Source organism: Acomys minous (genome assembly GCF_964271855.1).
Source record: "Acomys minous genome assembly, chromosome: 2".
Classification (NCBI taxonomy): domain Eukaryota; kingdom Metazoa; phylum Chordata; class Mammalia; order Rodentia; family Muridae; genus Acomys; species Acomys minous.
The window spans coordinates 95,730,201-95,748,784 of record NC_140484.1 but is presented as its reverse complement, the minus strand read 5'-3'; the positions used below and the strand labels follow the sequence as shown (position 1 = coordinate 95,748,784).

The following is an 18,584-nucleotide window of genomic DNA, read 5'->3' as shown; positions in this document are numbered from 1 at the left end:
GCTCTGCACAGGTACATGTTGACACACCACATTTGTAAAAATCTGCGCATTCATCAGCAGAAGGCGCATTTGTGAACAAGGAAGCATGTTCGGTGATTGCATAAGACAGTTAATGCGAAGTTGCTTTGAAAATACCATGAGAATAATTTGTCTTTCTCCTCATCTTCTTTTCTAAATTTAGTCGCCAGAAGCTCATTTTCAATAGTTGTATAACTTTACTATCCATTGTGAATTATAGAACAGGGCATGAGTCAAGCATACAACTGAACCAAGGCCTTATAGTCAGCCTCTGCCGTGGCTCATCCAGACACATGGAGTTGTTTAAGCTATTATGGTCATTTTAATGAAACCAGCAATCTAAATTGCACAGCGTAGAAAAATAACCCTAAAACAGTATAGGGAATCAAAGTACTACCAAATTATATAATGTTAATTTTAAGCTGGAATTAGTATATCATCACTTAAAAACCATACTTTATCAGACTTGAGAGGCCAGTAACAATTGCTAGGCACATTTGCGGATTATCAGCTCAATAAGATAACGTCAGATTCCATTCAGTAATTGGTACTGACATAGAGATCTGTTTATTGAAAAGAATAATGTATTTTAATTCTATTACATGGGAGCAGCAATTCAAATACATGTTGGAAAACAATATTTTTAAATTGGCAATGAAAAGCAGGCTTTTACAAACATGAAGAAAAGTCTTTCTTCCTCTGTGTACACATGTGCCAGCCTGGCATTTGGTCCAACAAAAAAAAGGATAGCTGCCTCTCCTAACTGGAGCAGTAAGCACGTCTGTATCATGCCAGCACTCACTGTATGTTCTGAGGTTGGAAGGTTCATCCTTCCACAGAGCTGCAGGTTCCTGAGGCCCAGGACACACAGCCAGTATGATTGTAAAAGCACTACAGCAGTGCAGCTAATGCAGCTATCAGGGAGAGATCTGAACTATTGCTCTGTACGGAGGCTGCAGAGATGAGCAGACAGAGACAAGGAAGGGGGTCCAGCATACCTCTCACTGGGGTTATAGAGCCATCTCTAACCCTGTTTTAAAATACAGAAAAAATGAGCGTATTTTCGTACTTTATAAAGCTGACTTTAAAATGTTTGATGCACCAGTGCTCAGTAAGCAGCAATGAGAGGCATGGCAGGAAGCACAGCTCTGCTAAGTAGGCTGGCCCTAAGCTCCAGGATGAGTCATTAGCTGGGTTTAATGGGGAGGGGCATTGTGAGTATTTGGATTTTTATGAGGAGCTGGTGGCACAAAACAGACATTTTAATTGGTCTGGAATTCAAAGGGAGGTATTAGAATTAAAAAGCAAAAAGAAATCTTACCTCACTCTCATAGCAGCAAGAATTACCAACATGCAGTGCAGGTATTGCATGTATTCGCAGAATGCTGTTGTTAAAATATGCTGTTTACTTTTCACCAAGTCCTCACTAGGTGCAAGAGAAGAACTCCAGCTTTAGAGCTGATGGAATTGTGTCCAAGTTTTCCTGATGAAAGTGATAGAATCACCCTTTGCCTCCTGGATGCCTCCTAGGGCTAGAGTTCCTATTACACAGGCCATTCCACTGTTCTCTAATGTTTATGGTACTGCAGAAAAGATGACACCAGGTGGGAGAATGTATATGTTAGAAAAGAGCATCCTATTCTAGTTCACGAATGGAACCACTCCTGAGCAGCCCAGGAGGCCTGCTGGAAGGTCTCTGGAGGCTAATGCACAGAGAAGCATCACATGCAGGGAAGATTCATCTTATCTGTAGTTCAGAGATTTCTCAGAAAAACACACAGAACTTGAAAATCAGAGCAACACAGGGCGTTGGGGTTCAGTTTCTAAAATAGTTGTCCCATCAGCTCACGACCAGTTTGCTTCTGTCCCAAGATCACTAGAGAGAAGTATGAAGGGTCTTTTTGATGGTGGGTCCAGTTCTTATCTCTGTTTTGGATTATTCTGTGAGGCCAGAAGTTCCTTAACTAGCCTTTTGCTCAGTTTCTGAATGTCATACTTGGGGATAATAGAGGATTCTTTGCCACAAGGCTGACGTATTGGTTAACCTGTGCAAAATGCTTAAACGGATCCAGGTGTCTGTGTGTTAAGCTACACTATGCATGGGGTTTAGTGGCCCAAAGGCTAATCAGTGCATTTGGGTAGGGCCTGAGCACAACAAGGAAGATCACAACCTGGATCATACCCAAGCAGCTCCCTTGCCTGAGTGTGGTGGAGGTCATCACCTTGCTTTGACAGTAGTATGAATATGTCCCTTTCCACATGCTAGGCACTATTATGGGTGCTAAGGGCCAGAATGGAGACTAACTTCAAAATGAGAGTGTGCTCAGATGTGAAAAAGACAGGCAACAAACTAGTGATGATGATTACTAAAAGAGTAAATCAGATGAGAGATAGTGAAGGTGCTGGAAGGAAATGTTACTGCAGGGACCTGAGGAAAGTGGGGTTTAGGAACAGTATTAATGGTGGAGAAGACCAAACCAGTGCTAGGGAATGGCGATAGTGCAGGGTTCCACAGCAGGTGTGCACTGGGGACATTGGAAAATGTCAGCAGCTAGCTTGGCATCGGCGGTAGAGATCCATGGGAGGTATAATCACAGTGTAAGAGATAGACCTGGATAGGATCTCGGAGGAGCTACTGCCTTTACTTTGAGGGTTGCAGATGGTCATGGGGTGGAGTGGGATTTTTAGAATTTGTTTGTTAACATTTTTTGTTTTATTCTTGGTTTCTGAGAAATCATCTCATGTATCCCATGTTATTCATGAACTCTATGTGAAGCCAAGGACAGACTTAAGCCCCGATCCTCTTACCTACACCCCTGACTTGTGAGATTATTGTGTGCCACCATGCCCAGTTTGTGCAGTACTAGGCTCAAACCTAGGGCTTTGTGCATGCTAGGACAAACACTTTACTGAGCCGCAGCCTCATCCTATCTTATTGGTTTGGAGATGAGAATGCCTGATGTCATGTGACCCTTCTACTACAGGCAGCTAGGTATCTGAGACTGTATACTGCTGTACCAGGTGGCCTTGCTGAGGAGCTTTTAGCAAGCATGTTCCTATTTAGATGTAGCAATGACATGACCTCAGTATTGCATCCCCTGCGGGAGCAGAGTAGAAAGAATTAAGTGGTGTCTGGGGTAAGAAGTGGGGAGATGGAAGTGGTATGCAGTCATTTAAGAGGTGTTTGCATCAGGAGATGACTATTTAGACCAGTGGGATGTGTTTATGGGATATCATGGGCAAGATTAAAGGCCAAGTCCCTGGAGAAGCCACTTCCGTATCCAAGAAGCTGAGCAAGACTTTGGACACAGGGAAATGGAAGCCAGAAAAGAACTGGGCTGAATCATGATTTAAAAGCTACTAGGCATGAGGACAGATGGAAACTGAACACAGACATTGTGGTGTTATGAGCTTAGGAGGGTATAAGAGTGGGAGCAAGACTGAGAAGTACAGAGAAGATGAATGAAAAGACGAGCATAGCACAACGCAGCAGCACTTGGGGATTAAAGCAAGAAGATATTAGTTTCAAGCTACAGAATAGAACCCTGTCTTAAGAAAGAAACCAGTAAGCAGATTTATACACAACAGCTAGAACCTAAAGAGAAGAGCTTTCAGAGGCTGGAGAGAAAGCTCTGTAGGAAGAGAAATGCAGTTATCACTGCTGAATGGAGCCCCTTATGGTAAGCAGTTGGTCTTGACTCTTGGATCTGGCAATTCAGAGTTTCCTCCTGGCCTTTAAAAAAGATAGGTCTCTGGCATGTAGGTGGCAGGATCTAGACAGGAGCAGCTGCAAGAGAAAGGAAGATTGTGTGTGTGTGTGTGTGTGTGTGTGTGTGTGTGTGTGTGTGTGTGTGTGTGTGTAGGGGGGTTTGTCTAATGTATACAGCTTTCCCGGCAGGGGAGGGGCAGGGTACTTTGTGAGTGCTGTGGCCTATGGAGTCCCAGTGATAAACTTTGGGATTCTGAGGCAGGCAGCAGTGCCAAGGGCATGGAGAATGTACAGGAAGGGCGCCGAGGAAGACAGCTTTGATTTGGGCAACTGAAGGGCAGCACAGTGATGCTCTGAGGGGAGGAGAAGATCCTAAAATTTCATGGCCACATGAAATGGATTTTAAGTTCACATTCTCCCCCTGAGACAGGGTGCTCTCATGTTCTGGCCATCGTCCAGCTACTGTGTGCCATGTTGTTATGTGTAAGGTAGCTAAGGAAACATTCCACAGGCAATTGAGGAGAGCATCAGTGAATGAGGCTGTTTACTTGGAGTTATATAAGTTACATAAGGATTTTAGCAAGCATCAAGTGAAGATGTGTTTCTTAGAAGTACTAAAAACCTGAGGAAGAAATGAATGCACACAAAAATGTTCACATCAGAACTGCCTGACGTTATTGCTACTGAGCCACTTTATGTAAAATCACACATGGCTGTCATGGAGCAGAGAGAACATCACAAAGAAGCCCACCACACTCTGTGTTCCCAAATCCCATCTGTGCTATGACAATGCTCAAATGACCTTCCCAAGGCTGAGGAGAGAGTGTCCTATTAAAATACTGTAGTAGTGAAACCTCACCAGGCTTACTTAATATATCATGATGCTTATTAGATATTATGATCTGGATGTGTAAACAGTAAAGTTATACTGGCATATGATCCTTTAAAATTCTTCACAGAAAAGAAAGATTCTTCTAGATCTCACTGAGAAAACAATCCCTAAACAAACTCCTTTTCCAGGGTCCGTTGTCCCTTGGTGTTCTTGGGGAGCTGGTGCCAGAAGCTCGCCTGGATATTAATGTCCCTTATGTGAAATGCACGGTATTTGCATGTAACCTGTGTACACCCTAAAGTGTGCTAAACTGTTTCTAGATCCCATACACAGTATAAATGCTAGTCTTACAAGATTGAATCCATGTGTGTGTGTAGTACAGATGCTGTGTTTTTCTGAACATTTCCAGTCAGTGGTTGATGACATTTACGCACGTAGTGCCTGAAGACATGGGAGGGGATGAGCGAATGCTACAGCAAAGTTCATGCTGTGTGGGTATGGTGCATCTGAAAAGGCCTTCCTCTGGGTTTCCCACCCCTGATTTCATGCTCCTCAGTTTCCTTCAACTCGCTCAGAAATTCTAACAAATGGGGCATGGTGGAAATGTCTGTAGTTCCAGCTAACTGGGAAGAAGAGAAAACAAAACAAAACCACAACACCAAAGAAAACAAAAACCTAAAACTGCTTTAGACCAACTTTTGTCCCATTATGTGAGACCTCTTTTTTCAAAAATTTCTTTTCTTTCTTTCTTAAAGAAATACATCCAACTAATGGTACTCTTGTGACCCATCTCTTATCTCCATGTAGTTTCCTGAGTCACTGCCCTCTCTCTTCTCCCATCTTGCCTCTCCCAAGTCTGTAACATAAGCAGTCCAAGGACCTTGCCAAAAAGAAGACTTCAGGTTACCATTATCTTCAAGAAGATTTAAAAAGCACAGCATGGCATCCAAAGACTTTTGTAGATTTGTGTTTAATTGTCTTCCTAGGTGCAGGTTACAATTTTGAATTTTTAAAAGTTGGGTGGTATTGGTGATTGAACCCAGAACCTGGCCCTTGCAATGCTGATACCCAGTGCCTGGATCTTGCAGTGCTCTGTAGCGTAGGGCTGGGTCCTTGAGGTGCTCTCTCTGTAACCCAGTGCCTGGTCCTTGCAGTGCTCTCTGTTACCCAGTGCCTGGTCCTTGCAGTGCTCTCTGTTACCCAGTGTCTGGCCCTTGCAGTGCTCTGTGACTGAGAACAGCGCAGCCCTAGTGCTGGTTTTCACCAGACGTCTCTCAATCTTTCTACAAACACCAGTTGCCCTTTTAGGATGGCTGTTCATAATTATCCCCAGTCTTCCTTTCACTGGCTTGAACCAATCTTCAAACTCAAAACTTTGTGTCTATTTTTTTTCATTCTACACCTAGACAGAGGCCATGTTCTTTCTCTCCTGTGTGTTCCCATCACGCCATGCTTTGTGAAGAGGCACTAAGCTCGTACCCTTTCTGTGCACTACTGAAATTTCCCAGTAACAAAATTTTTTCATACCTCGATGTCAGGGCCAACAATGCCTTCTACCTGTCCCTAGTTCTCACCAGAGTAACTGGCATAGGAGCAGATACAGGACATGGAGGTCCATCACTGGGATTCCCCGAGGAGGAACTATTTGTAGACTCAGAGATTGCTGGAGCCTATCGCATGGGCCCTGTGGCAGCCCTTTCACCTCCATTTTAGGCCTAAAACTAACTCACTTTCCACTAGGACCCCATAGAGAGGTCACCAGGTAGGAGTCAGTCTCCACAGATACTGTTTCCTACTCTCTCTGAGAGCAGTAAAACCCTAGTCTCCAGGGGCCAGAAATTGAGAAGACGCTAATGCCTTGGAAAGGCCAGGAATGAGGCAATGTTGAGAGGGACAGATTCCTGTACTTGAAAGAATATGCTTTTACCAAAGATACCCACAATTTCTTTCTCTTAAAGACTGCCTGGAAAGCCAGCCCTTCAGTGAATCAGATTTCATGAGATGCTGGTTCCTAAATCACCTTTATCAGAATTGGAAGTTGGACTGCCAACTTTCAGTAGCATTCAGTGGACATTCAGGACCAACCTACTGTCCCCTCCCATCCTGCAGACAGTTTTCACAAGGCTGGAAAACAAGGCTGGTATGTGTCCTTTAGTCTTTAAAACAAAATCACTGGAGTCACTGGGTCAAATCCTTAGGCTTTCTGTATAAACTAGGCAAGGAGGTGAAAAGAGTAGTGATGTTTTAAACAGGTTAGGTTGGTTCTATGCAGTTGGTCCAACATAACTGCAGATTCTGCATCTGTGGATTCGACCACACATTTTTAATTTTTGATGAAAAATATTGGAAAAATTGCCTCTGTAACTGAGTGTGTTGACTTTCCCTTATGTCGTTCCCTGAATATGCCTTAATAACCATCAGCACAATCAGGTCTAGAGATAACTTAGGTGTGAGGGAGGCTGTGTGGACAGGCTATGCAAACTCACAGCAGTTATAAAAAGGACCTGATTGTAGTATATATTTAAGAAAAAAAGAAAAGAAAAGGGACCTGAGCATCCACAGGTTTTGATTACCATATTGAAGGGCATCTCTCTTGTCTTAAGAATCTCTTTTTTTTTTTGGTTGGGTTGGTGTCCTAGTCCCTCCATCGGAAGTCTTGCCTGGTTACAGGAGATGGCTAGTTTAAGTTCCATGTCCCCCATTGCTAGGGGTCTTCAGTAGGGCCCCCCTCATGGATTCCTGGGAGTTTTCATTGCCCTAGGTTTGCAGATCATCCTGTAGATGCCCCCCATTCCAGTTGTCACTCTCTCCCTCCAACTTGCCCCACATGGTCCCTCCTGTTCCCATCCCTCCCCGTGCCAGTCCCCTTCCCTGTCCACCTACAATGTCTATTCTATTTCCCCTTCTCAGTGGGGTTCACATGACCTCCCTTGAGCCCTCCTTGGTACTTGGCTTTGGATTCTTCTGTAGATTGTAGCATGGTTATCCTTTATAGCTACCGTCCACTTATAAGTGAGTATGTGCCATGCACATCTTTCTGTATCAGGGTTATCTCATTCAGAATGACATTTTCTAGTTCCATCCACTTGCCAGAACATCTCATGATGTCATTGTTTTTAAAGGCTGAGTAATAATCCATTGTGTAAATGTACCACAGTTTCTCTATCCATCCTTTGGCTGAAGGATATCTAGGTTGTTTCCAGTTTCTGGCGCTTACAAATAAAGCTGCTATGAGTGTAGCTGAGCGAGTGTCCTTGTGGTGTTGTGCAGCATCCTATGGGTATACTGCCAGGAGTGGTAGAGCTGGGTCTTAACATAGATCCATTCCCAATTTTCAGAGAAACCTCTAGATTGATTTCTAAAATGGCTGTAGAGGTGTGCACACCCACCAGCAATGGAGGAGTGAGTGTTCCTGTTCCTCCACATCCTAGCCAGCATGAGGTGTCGCTTGAGGTTTTTTCCTTCCTTCTATTTTATTTTTCCATTAATTAATTTATTTAATCACTTTATGATCTGATCATAGCCCCCTCCCACCTCCCCACCTAGTGCCACCTTCACAGCCCCTTCTCCCATTCCTCCTTCCCCTTCTCAGAGAAGGGGAGACTCCCTGTGTTTAACAACCCCCTAGTACATCAAATCACAGCAGGGCTAAATGCACCCTCTCCCACTGAGGCCAGAAAAGGACGCCCAGCTAGGGAGAAGGAATCCAAAGGCAGGCAACAGAGTCAGAGACAGCCCCCACTCTAATTGTTAGGCTGCCCACATGAAAACCAAGCTGCACATCTGCTACACACATACATACATAGGTCCAGCCCATACATGCTCTTTGGTTGGCAGTTCAGCCTCTGTGAGCCTCCACGGGCCCAGGTTAGTTTACTCTGTAGGTTTTCTTGTGATTTTACAAACAATAATAACAATACAAAAATCCCTTTTATAGCAGATCAACAAATGTGGAAAGTGCTAGAACTGAAATGCTAGATAAGTGCATCATGTTTCCATAAATAATATTGATAAGCTATAAAGAAATTTTCAAAAAAAGAAATTTTCATGTTTTAAGAGAATGTGGATATTTTAGCCTTGATTATAAGTTACCCACATTTACAAGTAACACACACACACACACACACACACACACACACACACACACACACACACACCCACTCCGTCAAAGATCTTTATCTTACCCCTGAATCAGGAGTTCACCTACCATTGTGAACACACTCAGCAGTGTTAGGATAGATGGTAAAGATGCTGAGACTTGCCTGGTAAAGACGCTGAGGCCTGCCCATTGAAGACCCCAAAGCCTGCCTGGTGAAGATGCTGATGTCTGCTCGGTGAAGACACCATGGCTCTAGCCGAATTTCTTCAGACCCACTACTTCCCACAGAACACAGATCCCAGTGTGTTCCCACTGTTTCCCTTTTCATGTGTTTTTGTTGAGCCAAATGGACTTTCTTTTTGGCCTAAGAAGTAGTTCTTGAAGCTCTTGCAGCTTGATGCGGGCATAACCAAGTCCCCGGATATCTGTGGGTGAAGGAGGCACCGTGCCAGGGCAGCAAACAGTACTAGCCTTCTCCTCCGCACTGTGAAAATAGGCCATTGCACAGACACGTAGTGCAGGTGATTTGTTTTTGGGGATGGTTGATTACGGAGAACAACCAACCAACCCTTGTCCCTCCTCCCCCCTCCACCAAAAAACAAAACAAAACACAAAGAGAAAAACCAACAGCAGTAAAATGCAAACCCTGCTTCTGCCATAGAGGCATTTCGAGATACTTTTTTTTCTTAATGCCATTTTCTACTCCTGGCACATGACTATTTAATACAGTAAAGAAAATATTCCACATCCTCAGCCCTGAATGTTGCTACATGAAGGAACAAAGATCAATGCAGAAGGCAATTATAGCAGGACAGGGAAGATATTGAAATTCCTCCAAGAAAAGTGTCATTATAGACAAGGAGTGTGATAGGTATTTAAATATATATGTCTTTAAAATTGTGTCTAGCTGGAAAGATGTCTCAAGTTAAGAGTACTGACTACTCTTCCAAAAGTCCTAGGTTCAATTCCTAGCACCCACATGGTGAGCCACAGCCATCCAATAATTCCAGTCTCAAATGATACAGGTCCTTCCTTTGTCCTCTGTGAGCACCAGCCATGTACTGGTTACACGGACATGCATGCAGGCAATACACCCATGCATATAAAAATCAAACAATAAGTTAAAATGTGTGTCCAATAAATGGAAACAGCTCCAGAATTCGATAGTGTTGTCTCTATCTCTGGGATTGGTGACAATTTGGGAATGTATAAAGTAAGAGTCAGATCCAAGGAACATACCAGGTGGCTGAAACAATGAGGCAGTGCACATGTCGAGAGAGGGGAGAGAGAGAGAGAGAGAGAGAGAGAGAGAGAGAGAGAGAGAGAGAGAGAGAGAGAGACAGACAGACAGACAGACAGACAGACAGACAGACAGACAGACAGACAGACACAGAGACAGAGAGACAGAGACAGAGAGAGAGGGAACTAAGCAACAGTGTGGTACACTGTCATGAATAGCTATTGATGCCACCAAGTTATCTTCTCTTAATGGCCAGGCATGTTCCAGGGATGTGATTGAGGAACATGTTGCAACTGATAATGGACCAGCTTAGAAAAGTCCTTGAAACATGAAATAACTGCCTCTTGATTATGGGGATATATTCCAAATCTCTGGTGGGTAGTGCTAAAGCCCACATCTGCTAATTTTTTCCTATAATGCACACGTGGTAAAGTTCAGTCTATAAATTAGGCATCCTAAGATTTTTAAGAACAACAACAATAAAATAAAAAGATATTATGCACTGTAATTAAATTGCCAACATCTTTAGCCCTGTACTTGAGGGCCATTTATCAAGAAAAATAAATGTTACTTGACATTGAACATAACAATGATGTGACAGTCCACCTGATAACTGGGATAACTATGAAATGTCCGATTCACAGGTAGCATATACAGTGTGGATACTCAGAAATGCAATTGCCAGAACAAGATACAGTTTATAAATCTTGGATCGCCTATTTATGACACCTTTGTGCTTGAGGCTTTTGGATGAAGTTGACCCACCTGTGAGAAGAGACAATGTTGCTGCTGTTTTTCCCCCCTCCTGTTGCATAGTCTCACACGTTCATTTTTAAATGGAAGAGATAGTGAGGCCCTTCCAGTGTGAGGGATTTGGACATTGCCTAAAATTGGGTAACCGGGCTGACCATCTCTGAATGTCATGAGAAGGAGACTATGAGGCCAGACTTTTTGTAACCAGTTATTAGACAACCAGGCAAACCCAGAGTACAACAAGCTGCTTATGCAGCCCATATGCTTCAAGGATTTTCACCCAGATGCTAGCTATGGGTGGCTCCACTGTTTCCTCTGAAGCTTGAAATTATCATGGGTGTGAGAAATAGGACACTCATAGTATAGCCAGGTAGTGGTAGTGCATGCTTTTAATCCCAGCACTCAGGAGGAAGAGGTAGACAGAGACAGATTTCTTTGAGTTCCAGGCCAGCCTGTCCTCCAGAATGAGATCCAGGACAGCTAAGTCTGGCAACACAGAGAGATTCTGTCTCAAGAAATATAAAGAAAGGAACAAAGAAAGAAAGAGGAAGAAAGAAGTAAAGAAAGAAAAGAAAGACATGAAGCACATAGTATTTTAAAATAACAGAATAAAATACTCACATGTGTGGGCTCTGTACTAACAAGATTGATTATTAGCTTGTGAGAGCTTCAGCTGTGTGCATTTTAATGGTGATGTGAAAATTAGATCAAAGCAATTTTACGCTTATTCAAAAGGGACTCACTCTGGGGCCAGTAAAGGATTGATCTGCTTAGATGCAATCAATGCAACTGTATGGTTTTCAAGAGCGGAGTCAGGGAAAGGGCATGTGCATTCTGACCTCAGCTTCTCACAGAGAGACGGCAACTCTGATTTCAACAACTGCACGGAAGAAAGTGCTTATGCAGCCCTGGCATCCGACAGCCAGGCTTCCCAGGGAAGTGCCAGGAATCATGTGCTCTTTTCTCGAGTGCCAAGAGTACTGAATTTCATCCAGTAATCTGCCTTGGGTCTGTGAAGCCAAGACCATCTTGTTCATCACATGGTGGCTGCACCTTTGAAATAAATGGAGGAGAATCTGTGGTGTTCAGACACATTACTGTCTTCTGGGATGCAGACTTCCTGTCCCCCCAGGTAGTCTCCTTGGTTTGTTCTGCTTTTTTTCCAGGTAGATTCTGAGATCAGAACTGCTCTGTATCTGCCTCACCAAGTTCTTGGTTTCATTGATTGCATCTAATTGGGTCAATTCTGGCTCCCATCTCCAAGTCCACTTTCTTGTGGAGTATGGAAAATGTCACACCATTGAATAGAGGCAGAATATTCTCAGAATATTCTTGCTCCTTTTCTGAAGGCCAGTCTTCTGGTAAGGGTGCAGTGAGATTTGTGCTCATCTTCTTGTCTTCCAACTTGGGGGGGGAGGGGGGGCGTTCGCACTGTGTAACTTTTGCTGGCTTGGAATTCACTCACTATGTAGAGCAGGTTGGTCTTGAACTCATAGAGATCTGCTTGTCTTGTCTCCTGAGTGCTGAGATGGAAAATGGACTCCACCATACCTTTCTTGGTTTAAAATGTTCAGCCACCCTGCTCTCATTGATGACTTGCAAACTCGGGGTTTTTTGTTGTTGTTGTTTTGGGGCATAGGTTTTTTGTTTGCTTGTTTGTTTTTATTTAAAGAAAAGTTCTGAAATCCCTGTGAGTTCATAGCCCTGCTACTCCATGTACGGAAGCTCACTTGCTTTTCAAACATGGCTAACGCACTGATAGCCACATTCTGTGACCCAATATTTCACAGCCACAACACACCCTCCTGTAAGACCAGCCTGGCATTTAGAAAAGAAACATGGACCTCAAGCTCCCCCAAAAGAAGTGGAGAACCTGGAGCACTATGTTAAGTTTTCCTAGGGTAAAAGTAAGAATATTAAAAATACAGAGCTTATTAAGGGAATCCAGTGGCTTGCCGAGGCAGTGTGAGCTGTCTATTTCTCAGATGCCAGTCCTCCGAGGTCAGATGCCTTTGAGTATTGTGTACCTATCTTGAAAAAAAATATTCCTATGAAGCATTGGGATTTTGTTTTTAATTTCTTTCATTTCTCTCTTTAAAAGCTTTTCACAAATGCCGACCAGTTCTGTACAAGACGAGACCAATGACAACATCACTATATTCACCAGGATCTTGGATGGGCTCTTGGATGGCTATGACAACAGACTGCGGCCTGGGCTGGGAGGTGAGTCTGTTTCCAGCTGAGGGTTCTGAAGTCCCAGGCAAACATCACCCTCAGCCATAAGATATGCTGGCTGAAATTCAGATACTGCCTTAGAGGACTATTTTGTCAGGAGTCTGAGTTGAGAACCCATCTACCTTGCGCCCGGTGTTATCCTTTTCCAGATGCTTAGAGCTGGAGGGAAGGGATCTCCTTATCAAATTCTCAAGGTCTCCCTGCTTTCCAGATAATCGGACTGTCCTCTCTGGCTCCTCAGGGAGAAACCTAGTTCTTACGTGCTGTTAAAGCTGAGCATACTCCTTTAGGAAATAACAGAAAACGTCCCCACTCTCTTATCTGCCCACTGCAGATTTTTTTTGTGACTTCACTTGTTGGAATTTTGGTTTCTCACTGAGACTATAGCTGAAGTGTTTACATTGCCTCTGCTTATCTAAGAGGGAAGTCCCCTGACCCCACCTATGAAATAGAAACTATTTCCACCCTCTGTCCACTACCTTTGTCACTATACATACAGTGAGGTGTAGACCTTTTGCCAGATGCATTCTTGAAGTAAAATGAGTTCTCTGATGTCTGTATTATTAATGGAGAGTCACAGAAAACACAGATGTGTACTCATAGTCTTTAGTGCAAGACATGTCCTCAAGGCTTGGCCACATCTCTCTGCCCCATCGAAAGGCATTCTCAGGCTCAGTGCCCAACAGTGCCATCTCTGTTCGCACATTCAGAGGGCCAAAGCATAGGGAGGGCACCTGAGCAGCCATCAACTCTCTTTTCTTTTCTTTTCTCCCCTACACACCAGAGATAGGGTTTCTCTGTGTAGCCCTGATTGTCCTGGAATCCGAGCTTCTTAGACAAGGCTGGTCTCGAACTCACAGAGATCCACCTGTTTTTGCTTTCCCAAGTGCCGGGATTATAGGCATGTGCCTCAATGTCTGGCTCTGCCATTAACTCTTAACACAATTTTATTCAGGCAGCCTTTACTACTCTGATTCATTCAGCAGAAAGCCTAAAGTGCCACTCTGGTCCAGAGGTTGCAGTAAGGCTTGTATCTTATCCAGAAGGCAGACACTAAAATCACACTACACAGAATGATTCATAAGTGGATTGTCACCATAAGAGGATCTACATGAGACTATCTGAGCCCACTATGGCATCGTGCAGCTTGAAGTGTTTCAATGTGGGTGGTGGTGGTGCATTCTAAATGTGGTCTCTACTCATGAACCAGGGAAAACAAGAGCCCTTGTCCCAGTATTATTGATGATTTTGCTCAATTCTGTACGTGCCTTTACCTCCTATCTCCATCCACATCTCCTGAGGACCACTCCCCAGAGGGAGAGGTACCATGAGACCCAGGCTATTTTCCTAATGATGGATGCTTTATTTGAATTATAGTGTGAAGTAGCCCAGGCCCATTGAGTATTTTTCAAGCCTCCCAGGTTTACAAAACACATAGCTGTGCCATGGTTTCAAAGAATGAAGTTGAGCACTACACAAAAACATCGATACAGTGTAGTATGGTAAGGCAGGGCAAAACAACCTGTGTCTCCGTTTCAGAGCGAATCACCCAGGTGCGAACAGATATCTACGTTACCAGCTTTGGCCCAGTGTCCGACACAGAAATGGTAGGTACCAAAGGTCAACACAGAAAATTTGCTCACTGAGTGTACTGTGAAAAGTACCTCTCCCACTGAGATGTCTTCTTCTGCATTAGGAATATACCATAGATGTGTTTTTCCGACAAAGCTGGAAAGACGAAAGGCTGCGGTTCAAGGGGCCCATGCAACGTCTCCCTCTCAACAACCTCCTTGCAAGCAAAATCTGGACCCCAGACACATTTTTCCACAATGGAAAAAAGTCCATTGCGCACAACATGACGACACCCAACAAGCTGCTGAGGCTGGAGGATGATGGGACACTTCTCTATACCATGCGGTGAGCAGTTGAGCACCCCTGGGTGGCAGGCCAGGTCAGTTGATGGCTTGAACATACCTGGACAAAACTCAGTGGCCTAATTGGTATGTAGATGGTTTGAAGGTTACACAGGTGTGAGGGTCAGAGGTGGGATGCACACGCAGGGTGAGCACCTCTACTTTGAAAAGTACAGATGGTAAGGCTCTATCAGATTATTTCCCTGGGGTGCCAAGGTCCATGGCCACTAACATTTGTATGCATTTTTATTTTTGGTACATGCTCAAGAGCACCTTTTGAAAGTAGTGGCTTGGATAATGGAAGAGGGAAATTGTATTTTATGCAGACATTGATAAGGACCTAAAACAAACCATTTTGTCCAGTTGTACAGCTTTTTCAAGCTTTCAAAACCGATTTCTTATGTTTTGATAAGATTTGAATAGTAAGATTAAGTCTTAATATTGGTAACCTAAAATGACATTTGTCACTCTCACGCTGAATTATTCACAGACTTCAGTTAATCAATGAATTGTCCAATGAGCAAGAAAGAGTCTTCATAGCTTTCCAGTTTCTATGGCAAGTCTAAGTAGGCTTCAGGAAATGCTTTCAATGTTACAGAAAATAAAAACAACCAACCAACCAATGAAACAGACAAAAACCCATAAGGCTGCATTTCCTAGATCCTCCCCACCCGCCCCCCAACTCATCTGGATATCTGTGGAATTTATTTTATCAAATTTTTGTTCAAAAAGAGTTTTAATACATAATACATAAATGGAAAATAACATAGATATGTTATGGAAGCTGTGTTTTGAACTATAGGTCCTCAAGGATACATGGACATACTGTTCTGTACCTATCTGACGGCAACACTTGTCATAACGAGTGGTAGTGAGAAAGTCTGTGAGTCACATCTTGGCATATCGTTTTCTGCCCAACCCTTCACCTTCCCCCCCGCACTGCCCGTGAACTCTTGCCTGTGGCTGGACGTGGTGTGCGAGAGCATCTTTAAAGAGCACATTCTCCATGTAAAGGAGTCTGTAAAGAAGTTGAGAAATGGTGGGTGGAAAAATTGATAACGAGTCTTAGGTCAGTACCCTACGGACAAGAAAGGGTCTGCAATGGCATTCAGTACAGCAGAGAAAGGTGCAGGACAGAGAGCAGCTCGTGGAGCACGCTAGGGGGCATCTAGCATTGGGTTGAAGGACTCAATGAGGCAATTGTGGGAGTGACATTGTTCATAGAGTAACGATATCCACCATCCCACTGGATTATTGCCCTTGAGTCTCATTTTCAGGTGAATGGTTAGGTCACAAATGTAAGCCATACATCATAAAGTGTGCAGCTTTACTCAAAGCAGTGTGATGCCACACGCTGGTGCACATTGCCTTTGTGAGGAGTGGAGGTAGAGGGGAGAGTCAAGATAGAAAGCCCCTTGCTGAGTATCATTTTCAGGGCAAAATCATCAAGTCCTGTGCTTCTCAGGGTTCTGCTAGCCAGGCACAGGCAATACTTTCGTGTTTAATATGTGAGAGGCCCGGAGAAGTTTGGTAATTGTCTCAGGGTCACAGAACCATCAAAGGGTTAGCCACAATTTCAGCAGTATCCGTGCTTGATCTATAACAATTGAACGCTGGAAGGCAGCCACATTCTTACTGGATCTAGGAACATCCTATTAGGATGTCTGTTGAGAGCCATGCCCAGAAGGAAGGGAAGAGTGATGAGAGCCAGAGCGACTTGTGGCAGTAATGAGTGGTTGTTTATGCAGAGCGAGTCTGTTAATGAGCTGCAAAGTTGATAATGAGTTTTCTTTCTCTCAGTCTACAACATTTGAGAAGTGGAATAGTTCTTGGAACTGCTGTGCACCTTAGTGTGCTAAAATTGTCTCAGTTAGGTTTCTGCTGCTCAGATAAACACCATGACCAAAAGTAATGTGGGGAGGAAAAGGTTTATTTCAGCATATAATTGCATGTAACAGTCCATCGCTGGGGCAGGAACTTAAGACAAGAGCCTGGAAGAAAGAACTGAACCAGAGGCCATGAAGGAGTGGTGCTCACTGTCTTACTCTCCATGGCCTTCTCTGTCTGATTTCTTATATAGCCTCTGACCACTTTTCTGGGGTCACACTCCCGACAGGGGCTGGGCCCTCCTACATCAACCACAAATCAAGACAGTACCCCCACAGACTTGCCTACAAGCCAATCATATGGAGGCATTTTCTCAGTTAAATTTTCTTCTCCCCAGATATGTCTAAATTTTTGTTAAACTGACAAAAAAAAAAAAAGCCAGCATTTTACTGATTTATCAAAGACGGTGAAATGACAGTAAAAATTACTACCAATACACAAAGCACATGCTGGCAAAGGAGCATTTAGTGCCCACCCATCCTGGGAATTCGGGGTAGGCTGGGAGGGTTTTCTGTTCAACACTGAGGTACTTATCAGACCAGGCACTGTAGCTCAGACCATGAATGTTCTTCCAAGGCCAGCGCTAAAGGCTGCCTCTAAGCAGCAGTACTGAGAAGTGGGACCTTTAAGAGGTGTGGTGCTAGCCTTCCTCTTCCTCCCTTCGGCTCCCTAGCATGAGACACATGGTGTGGCTCTGCCATTGTGTTCTGTCTGGCCACAAGCCCAAAATAATGGAGCTAACAGACGATTGCTGCAATCTCCATAACTATGAGCCAAAAAGATCCCTTTCTCTTTTTAAATTGATATTTTGCAGGGATTTGTTACAGGGACAGATACCCAATTAACACACCATACAAAAACAGTGATTTTCATTGGTGCAGTAATTCCTGGGTAGTATTCACCTGGAGAAGGTCATAAGAAACATGGTCTGGACATCTATACAGAAATGTGTATTATGATATTGCTCATGACATCAAACAATAGAAGAAATATGCAAATGGGTACATTTTTTCAAGTAAAATTTGTTCTCACTCTTCTGTAAGATCTTGTATCTAATTCAAAAGATGAAACATGAATGTGTAGGGAAAGCTATATCTGCATAGTACCCTTTTAAACCTAAGCAGTCCTAGAAATATTTAAAAACAGTAGCCATTGTCTTACAAAATTGTAGTTCCCCCAGTACAATAAAACCCAGTAAAAGCCAAAAAAAACTGGCTATACTTGAATAGGGTTTTTATTTACAATCCCCACCCTACCTCCAGAAGTATTTTAAGTTAGCAGTCATTTAAAAACACACATGACTGAGCAAGCTGGGAGTCTTTCTAACCATTGTTGATGCGTGTTCCCCAAGTGCTGTCACCTGACACACTTACAAGGAGCTAATTGTCATCACAGGTGGGCCTAAAAACCCTTTTAGGGTTGCACCAATGGGCCATTGTTTGCATCATCTAAAGACAGACGTGACCAACAACTCTAAGCCTAAAGAAAGCCCCTGACATTCCCCATCATCTTCAGAAAGAAGCCATTTTTGGTTAAGAATGTAGCTCAGGGGTAGATTGTGAGTTTGGGATGTATGAGAACCCAGGCTCCATTCCCATCACCAGCAATGAAACAAACAAGAAGCCCAAGGGTAAAACCAGAGACTTATAATGTTTTTAAGGGTTTATATTTCAATCGACCCACTTTACACTGAAAGTGTCCTGCATTGATGCCTTTCATTCCTCAAGGCTGGTGGTCAAGGTTAGTTGTGGCATCCTGAGTGTTGCTGATGTTTTTCCATCAGCACAAGGCTCCTTGGACCGTGGCTCTCTGTGGTTGCAGAGATTTGAATATTATATATTTATAACTAAAAAAATTTAACAAAACACTGAAATATGTGTTATGCATGTGCAAATGGA

General features: G+C 43.5%; 1 protein-coding gene across 6 annotated transcripts in view; it reads left to right on the top strand.

Annotated features, from left to right (window-relative positions):
• The window catches only part of GABRA5 (gamma-aminobutyric acid type A receptor subunit alpha5), an 88,035-nt gene that overhangs the window by 5,258 nt on the left and 64,193 nt on the right, over positions 1 to 18,584 (top strand). For all 6 annotated transcript variants that reach the window (XM_084773952.1, XM_084773949.1, XM_084773951.1 and 3 more), the window contains 3 exons: positions 12,753 to 12,874; positions 14,426 to 14,493; positions 14,583 to 14,803. In XM_084773952.1, the coding sequence (XP_084630078.1) occupies positions 12,753 to 12,874; positions 14,426 to 14,493; positions 14,583 to 14,803 (411 nt within the window). The remainder of the gene's footprint in view (positions 1 to 12,752; positions 12,875 to 14,425; positions 14,494 to 14,582; positions 14,804 to 18,584) is intronic.